The sequence below is a fragment of the Athalia rosae genome, chromosome 2 (genome assembly GCF_917208135.1).
Source record: "Athalia rosae chromosome 2, iyAthRosa1.1, whole genome shotgun sequence".
NCBI classification, from domain to species: domain Eukaryota; kingdom Metazoa; phylum Arthropoda; class Insecta; order Hymenoptera; family Athaliidae; genus Athalia; species Athalia rosae.
The window spans coordinates 24,793,842-24,803,018 of NC_064027.1; the positions used below are offsets into that span (position 1 = coordinate 24,793,842).

The 9,177-nt window shown below is 39.1% G+C and overlaps 1 protein-coding gene across 1 annotated transcript; it reads right to left on the reverse strand.

Moving 5' to 3' along the window:
* Positions 1-6,543: 6,543 nt before the first annotated feature.
* Positions 6,544-7,901, reverse strand: LOC105689085 (leucine-rich repeat transmembrane neuronal protein 4-like). Its single transcript, XM_012405843.3, has 2 exons — positions 7,812-7,901; positions 6,544-7,725 (listed from the first exon to the last, which is right to left on the reverse strand). The coding sequence occupies exon 2, from the start codon at positions 7,707-7,709 to the stop codon at positions 6,687-6,689; it is 1,023 nt and encodes a 340-aa protein (XP_012261266.2). The 5' UTR covers positions 7,710-7,725; positions 7,812-7,901; the 3' UTR covers positions 6,544-6,686.
* Between the last annotated feature and the right edge of the window lie 1,276 nt (positions 7,902-9,177).

Consider the following 9,177-nt stretch of genomic DNA (forward strand, 5'->3'; position numbering starts at 1 on the left):
CGACCGTCACGGTCATTAAATTCCAACTATATATGTATACCTATACGTACAGCGAGGGATAATAGTTGTATTGTATAGGGCATGTACCAGAGAAGCTGCATGTATTTCTGTACGATCATCCGTGACTTTTCCTCGTGCCGAAACACCGCGGATATTATAGTGTATACATCCCACGTACTATATGTGTAATCAAAGTGCAGTACGTATATATTTTTGAACAACGGAGGATAATGAATTGGGAAACTGCAGCGGAATCACCACCTCGCAACCCCCGACATATCTAGTTCGGTGTCCAGCGAAGACTAAAACCGTAATCACCATAAAAACTAAATAAATAAACAAATTGACTTATATCGCATTGATGTACGTAGCGTCTGCAGTGTACAGATGAGTATGATAAAAGCGAAAAAGTTAACGAGGTATAAATACGATATCGTTAAACGGCAGACGTATAGTTTAAATAATCGAATTTCTATCCGACCGACCAAATATTTGATCGCACCGATTGGTTTTGCACAGAATTGGTCTAAAATAGTACCTCGAATCCCGGCTGGGCAATCCAATATCCATTTTCCGAGCAATTCCAACCAATTCTAGGCAATTCCCGACCCAACATCAAACTGCCGCTCGTCCATTTTAGTTTCGTTTACTTACCCCGTAGCCCATACATGTTAATATACGCTCACACAATGCACATACGTATACATACATACAGGTATATACGAGGAAAGGAAATACGATCTGATACGCTCCGCGGGAAAAAATGTTGGAGTGCGTGTGTGTGTGTGTGTAGTGAACTTGTACACTCGTAAACTCGACATAGTGTGATTTCACACCGAACTACGTGTATAACGTGGTCCGAAGGTGTATGAGTGTGTGTAAAATAACGCGGTTTACACATGTACGTACAACATCGGCGTCGCATATGCGCGGTGTATCCGTAGACTGCAGCCTTTGGATTAAGCCCTACCAAGGTAGATAAATATATAGGTATATATATTTATATATATGTATGTATAGATGTACACATGTAGGTGTATACCTATATACACGCGTGGTTCAGTCCGATTACGATCTAACGGAGTTGCTCGAATCCGATTGGTCGCCGTCATCGTGAATGGTGGAGGCGGAGCAAAAGCTGTAATGAGTCTCCTAGCTTTGGAACCCGCGATGCAGCGGCACCGGTCGAACGAACCTCTTTTATATACATATGCCAAACGGAAAGGACGATGACTACGACGATGACGATGATCGTACGCTTAGCGTACAACGATCCACGCGAGTCATGGGAAAAACGCGCCCGCCATATTAATGCAATTATCACCGATCCATACGTAAACGAAATTTTCTTTGAAAAAAAATCATCGATTCCAAAATTATACAATCCTTGTATATGATATGAAATAGATAAGCCAGTAGACGCGCACATGTATGAAAAATTTACAATTATATTTCAGCAGCTGTAATGTACATTCCAGAAAGAGAGAAATGATATATAATACGGGGAAAAAAAGAACTGTAAGAGTAAAAAAGTGGAAAAAAATCAACCCTCTGCAACGAGTGACTGATTGTGAGTAGATCAGATTATTTTTTCGATCAAGTTCTTGTCGGATATAATTAAAAACTGGTGATTGGTATACGGTAAATATATGTATACCTATATATTGTGTACAATTATAACGTGATTTTTAACTTGTGCAGCGCGGTACGCAGAGTTTGGTCATTATTTTACAGGTGCTGTATGGGTGTATGGCGCGAAAAAAAGAACAGAGAAAAAAAAAAACGGAAAAAGGGAAATAAATCGACGAATAAATCGTATCGATCAGCTAATTCCTCGCTTCATTTCAACTCATGTGTCTGTGCAGTGTATTCGGGTCTATGTATATAATACGTAGCATATCATGTGTAGTGTGTACGGGATGTGTATATGATTTCGTGAATTGCACGTCACTTAAAAATTAATCTTTGAAAAATGTATAAGCACGTTACATCAAAATACATATACGATCATCGTTCAATGACAGTCAGTTTCCCTGTTAACGTTACAATCACTGAGCTATGCAGGAAAATCTATCTTTTATGTATCCGTAATGAAACCTTTTGCTTCCCGACTCTTATACATCTATTTTCCTTGACATGTAACACGACGTGCGACACGTATTATACGCTATAATTTCATGCTGTCATATTAATTATATACACATCGTCTAATCGCGTATTTTCAAATAATGTACTAGCACATAATTCGTGGGGTAGTTAAACGTGGCGGAAAGTTAGACGAAACTTCATGCGTGTGAAAACCCGCACAGTTCAAAACATCGGCATAGGAGAATTTCGGGTCGCAGAAAAAAAAGCGAAATTTTTCTGTCCGACAGGCCGTTCAAATTTCGCATCCGTATTGCACGTGAAGGGCCGTTGTTCGCTCGCACCGCGGAAGTATAATAAACGCGTCCTTTATGTATGACGTACGGTACGCGTACATGCTCTATCCGTTGTCAAATAATTAACAACCCTCTAAAATTGGCTGCCAATATTTTTTTCATCGCCGCATACATACCTGTACACATAATATTTGTAGCACAGGTACAAAATGACGCTGACGCGGACGTGTTACACTATTGCGTGAGCAATAGTAAAAAGCTCCGAATGAAAATGCGAACGTAAAAATATCGTATATACGTACATCGCATATATGTATACATACGTTCACCGTGTACAGTTACGTACATGTGTGGTATATATGCATGCATGGAATGATATATACGAAGAACAAAGAGCATCGCTCGTGTCAGTCACTCCGGGCTGTCGAGAACGATTGAATAATTGACAAGGATCGATGTTATGTAAAAGTTTCTCAGAAAATTTATACATTCATGCACGAACAATAGATATGTGTGTGTGTGTATATAGGTACGTATGTATTATGTATTCGCACCCCGTGTTATCGCACAATCCAAAAAATGAGTAATTGCTATTTTCCCTTTTTTTTTTTTCTTTTTTTTTGGTTCGCATTTTTTTTGCCTTTTCATTTGACAGCTGAACCTTTTCGTGTACGGGGTTAACGCACATCTACCCTGCAAATTAAGCCGTACGTACCCCATATATTCACACGTGTGGGAATTCATATTCGGGAATGGAGTGAACGAAAAACTCGAAAGGGATAAAGTCTAGATGACGATTGAAGAAAGAAGAAGAGGAACGATATCAACAGACGTACAAGGTATAATTGCGGATATAACATAATGTACATACGTACAAAAAGAAAAGAGAAAATAGAAGAAAAAAAAAGAAAAACGTAATACAAGGGACGCGCGCGTAATTCGATTCGGACAGGTGATACAATTATATGATAAAGTTTAATATACGGTCCTCTTCCTCGGTGCTTATCTCTGTGAAAGAAGCGAGTTATTAATTCTTAATTATACCTATATCCGTCCCCGGTGCTGCAGACGGTCAAATCGTTGATAGCTATATTACATTATACCGACCTCAGCATATATTTAATGTATACATATACCTGTGTATATGAACAACCGGCGCCGCAGTGCCGACTAAAAAGTAAATCGTCACATAATTATTTACCCTGCGCAAGATAACGTTATATTATAACCCTTGGAATACATACCACATGTACACAGAAAACTATACGCGTGTGAATATATAGAGGTGACCTATTCGACGTGGAGCTAATGAAAATTGTATACGAAAATGAAAACGAAGAGATAATTTTTTTATCAAAGACCAAAGAATCGTGATCTAATTTTTTTATTTCCTAATTTTTTTTTTCCTCACCGCCGGTTCATTGCGCGGTGTATTGATGAACGCGTATAAAAATAATGCTTTGAAAAAAAAAAAGAAAAAAGGTACGCAGATAAAAATTGCGCGGGACACGATTTACGTTTGATTATACGTCTGGGGGTCAAGAGTTACGGTAAATGACCAACGATACTCGATGGGAGCGATGATCGGTGCTGGAAAGGATTATGATAGGCAATATTGTAATGATACGTCACGTGCACTATATCCGTGTGTGTGTGTGTGTGTTACGTTGGGTACGTTATATAGAGGGAGGTCCTGAGTAAGGAGGAATCGATGTATACGTTGCGCGTCCGTGTGTATATAATGTTCTTCATTCGGTCTTTCGTGTTCAATTAAAGATCGACGATACATCGCACGATAAATATACACATAGGTGGGTGTATATACATCTGAATCTCGGAAATCGGATGTACGCGAGGGATGAAGTTATAGACGGTGCAACGGAGATATGTGCGGTGCACGTTGTAATAAAAGGAATTAAACGAATACTAAATTCGAAATTTAACCCAACCGGTGGGGTTGGTGAAGTTGGATGAAGAGTAAAATAGACGGCGGTGAGGTGGGAGGAGGGCGAGTTCCTCGATATGATGGACTTAATTCTATATTCCATTATTCCAAGATGGCCGACGCGAGGAGACTAAACAAAAAACGATCGACGTAATAACCAGTATCACTAATGGTCGGGCAATTTGAGTGGATCCGAACTCGCTTCGCTTTTGTCTTTTCACTTTTTTATTCCCTTATAGATACGCCACACTGTACCATATTATGCTATACTGTATGCACGTGCGTGCGTGTGTGTGTGTGTGTGTGTGTGTGTGTATAGTACGTGGCGCGGTGATGGTCGCTGAAACTCTCAACGGCCAAAAGGTTGGATTCAAAGTTAAACGCTGGTAAATGGCCACGGAAAGAAAAAGAAAGGGGCTAAAATAAGGGGCAAACCAAGGCGTCTTTTAGACCCGCGTATAACCTCAACGCGGTGAAACTACCATATATAGACTGTAAAACGACTCAAAAACACGTATATACACCTTGTACGTATCTCACACCGCACCTATACATGCGAGCGAGAAAACCCTCTCAAACGTACCCTTGGCGCGCGCAACTCTGGACAGGATATTGTTTTTCTACGGAATTGCGGACCACCGAGATAATTAAAGATTATTATCTTCAATCATCTCAAACTGTGTACATACGTGTACGTTCCCCATAAATACATATACACAGATATCTACACAAAATGTATCTTGAATTTAATTCAGGGATATAATGTAATTGACGATTCCTATATACTGTATATATATGTATGTACGTGCGCAAAGTCTGTTATAAAATTATTTTACAAACAGCTGGTCATTTTTTTTGGGGGCGGCGAAAAAAAATATTACCCCCTCTCCAGCCATTTTTTCTCCAAGCCTTTTGCCGATCATTTTCTCCCAAGGAAAAATTACCTTTTTCCAGATGTCTATCGCTATTAGAACCATTCATCTGACCTACTTTTTGCTGGTTTTTTTCCCAGATAAACGGTTGACAATCTTTTTTGGAAATCATCTTTCTAATTTCATGTGTATCCCTGGTATTCGGGTTATACTCGTGCGGCAATTTTTTTGTCTCTTTTTGTTCTCTCGTTTTGGTTCTTCCGAGTCTATGTGTATTCGAAGCGAAAAAGTGTAATGCTAATAAATAATGAGTATAAATAAAATGATATGCCATAAAAATGTGAGTCATATGTACGTATGTGAAATAAAAGGAAATCACGACTGCTTAATGAGATCACGTTTTAAGAGGCAAGATAATATACGTTATAGGCTGAGTGCCGCGCGCGGTTCCAACGCGTATATATGCCTCTTATCAGAGGAATGTTAAAAGGCTGCCCCCTTCGTCAAGTTGAATTTATTTGAATTAAACTCCAGGGTCGGAATGGGACCTCTTAAGATAAACTCCGTGTCGGAGGTTTGAGATGGGTGACCATATCGAGAGCGCCGTACCTGGACTCTGGACAGTTTATGCTTTCGATTGTGGACAACAGCGGAACGCTCTCAGGCGAAAACGAATACGATTGCAAAACAAGAAGCGGTTTAATTTAAGTTTCCTAGAATTCTTGCCGACTTTTTTCTTTCATTTTTCTGTTTTACTTTTATTTTTTCAACTTTCGTACCTTGGCAAAATAACTACCGCAATCAGCTGTTAATTTTCAGTGTCGAATTTGTCTTAGGAAAGAGCGTTCGCTGTGTTTGAAAGGAACATTGGAAAAAAATTGGCATGAAGAGACAAAAACCAAAATTAGACAACCTCAGTTTTATCGTAATCCCTAAATATATCTTCACGATTTTTTTCGCAAATTCTCACCACTCGTAAAGCGCGGACGGGCAAACGTGTATCCTGATTTTCGTTTTCCAAACCCATATCTACCGTCGGTTGGATCGTGAAATAAATATCAGTCGGAATTCGTCAAGGGACCGATATAAGATGCACATCGATCGAAGGTCGTCTCAATGACGTCGGCAAGTCAAAGAGAGAACGATTTTATCGAGGACTGGTCGGAAATGTAGTGAGCAACCTGCGTCGGATCCTCCGAGCGCATTTGGGTGGTTGTACCATCACGGCTCATTTCACTATTTTGTCATTCGAGTCAGGCATTGCAGTTTGACAATGAAATCATTCATTGTGTTAACCAATAATTGAAACGCTGTCACCTGTACAAAGTTCAGATTATAAAATCGGTTTGATTTAATCGGCGTGCGCATTCATTTATTTGTGTATTTTTACAGAAGAATATATTTGAGAATGAAAAATCTGATATCCCAAATATCACAAAACTATATAATTTATGAAATTTTTAATATTACATAGTATTCATCACTAGCTCATTCTTGATTGAATATGAACTCCGAACTGTTGTATGAACACTTTACGTTGGTATTGTTCTCAATGTTAACTTGAATCGGCGATGAAATTCTCCTTTGAAAAAAGAAAGTTCTTCTCCAATCCAAGTGATTTAACCTATTCGACGATAAATCTATGTAATTCAGAGACAAGGATTGTGCCCAAACTCGTTTGTAAATCGTTCGAATTTTATTGAACTTGAGATCGAGGTTTCGCAGATACATCAAGCTTCGGAACGCGTATGGGTGGATGTACCTGATGGCGTTATGGCTCAAATTTAAATTTTCCAAAAGCGCCGGACCTTCGAACAATCCGGATTCTATCGCCGTGAGTTTATTGTAAGACATGTCCAGGTTCTGTAGATCGGGTAAAAAAAACTTATTCTGACAGTTTATCATGTTGTGCGAAAGATCCAAATTAGCGACAAATATCGAAGCACCGTAGAATCGACGATTTTCAATCGCGTTATGACATTTTATTTTGTTGTTTGATAGATTAAAATGGACGACATCGAAATCGATTCCCAACCCTACCAGATTGTTGTGCGATAGATCGATAGACCAGAAATATTTCGAATCTAATAAAAACGTTTTATTCTGTTTGTAGGATCGATCATCCCAAGACTCAGGCCAATCTTCTTCAGGAGAACCAAGATTGTTGTGTGACAAGTTCAGAATATCTGGCTTGGTTCGTTTGAGTGAAGCGGCGACGTTTTTTGACGAAGTTAAATTGTTCCATGATAAATTCAGCTCGTTCAAATCTTGAAATTTCGCAAACGCATCTTCCATCAATATTTCAATCCCTAAATTGCTCAAATCCACGTCTTCGGTAAACTCTGGAGAATTGGCATCCCATCCGCTGACGAGCCTTCCATCTATGACGAATTCTGCATATTTCTTTGCCTCTTTTGCACCCTCTGTTTCGGGAGGACTAGTTGTTGCCGTAGGTGATGATAATGAAAAGTGGACGACACACAGGAGGGATAAAACTTTCGCCAAAACCATGTTCTCAATTTTTCAGCTACAAAAAACAAAATAAATAAATTGAGAAGTAACAAACAGTTGTTTTACACAAAACTATAAACTGTTTTAAGACTTGAGCCTCACTCAGCTGCCGATGATTATTCAGCCGTTGCAGTCAATCTACTTGTCAGCCGAATCGATTCTGGAAGACTAACTTACCTTGTAACGATTCATTCTCCAACATAATCAGGCCGACAATGATGCATAAATATTCAATCGTATGATTGAAAAATGTAGAAAAAAGAACACGAGGTGCAGGAAACGAACTTTGACTTCAGCCACTGTGGATTCGATTTTTTTTATGCGCCGTTATTTATTCAAAGTTGCTATTTGCCTTGTAAAAATCTGACTGACCGATCACTCCTAGGATTCATGATATCTTCAGTCGATACAGAAGTCTAAATTGATTATGTAGGAACCTGTTACGTATCGGCAAATTTTGTTACCTTCTGATGGTAAAGATTAAAACCATTCTTTATGCAGAAAATTTCTTTATCATCAGTAGGTGAAGCATTATTACGCAGGTCAGGGTCAAAACGGTTTCTATTTTATCGATCGAACTCAACTTGATCGGTAATTGACCGACTGATGGACCAGTCACCCTGATTTTTATCGGCAAATTTTGTTACCTTCTGATGGTAAAGATTAAACCATTCTTTATGCAGAAAATTTCTTTAGCATCAGTCGGTAAAGCATTATTGCGCAGATCAGGGTCAAAACGGTTTCTATTTTATCGATCGAACTCAACTTGATCGGTAATTTACCGACTGATGGACCAGTCACCCTGATTTTTATCGGCAAATTTTGTTACCTTCTGATGGTAAAGATTAAACCATTCTTTATGCAGAAAATTTCTTTAGCATCAGTCGGTAAAGCATTATTGCGCAGGTCAGGGTCAAAACGGTTTCTATTTTATCGATCGAACTCAACTTGATCGGTAATTTACCGACTGATGGACTAGTCACCCTGATTTTTATCGGCAAATTTTGTTACCTTCTGATGGTAAAGATTAAACCATTCTTCATGCAGAAAATTTCTTTAGCATCAGTCGGTAAAGCATTTATTGCGCAGGTCAGGGTCAAAACGGTTTCTATTTTATCGATCGAACTCAACTTGATCGGTAATTTACCGACTGATGGACCAGTCACCCTGATTTTTATCGGCAAATGATGGTTGATCGATAAAAAAGATTCCATACTTCTCACACCAAAAAAATGGGCTCGCCGATCAAACTGTTACTCACAAAAGTTCGCAAAATTGCTGAAAAGAGGGGATAGGATCGGAGAGAATACGCGTCTGCCAGCGGGATTTATTGAAATTCGCGTTGGACCATTGCTCATTCCTGAAGCGTGAATCGTTCTGGCATTCGTACAAAATCTCGCAAACTTCAAAAACAGTTTTCAGACATCGATGATCGTTACCGAAATGTCGTAATTCGGACAGCGTTGTA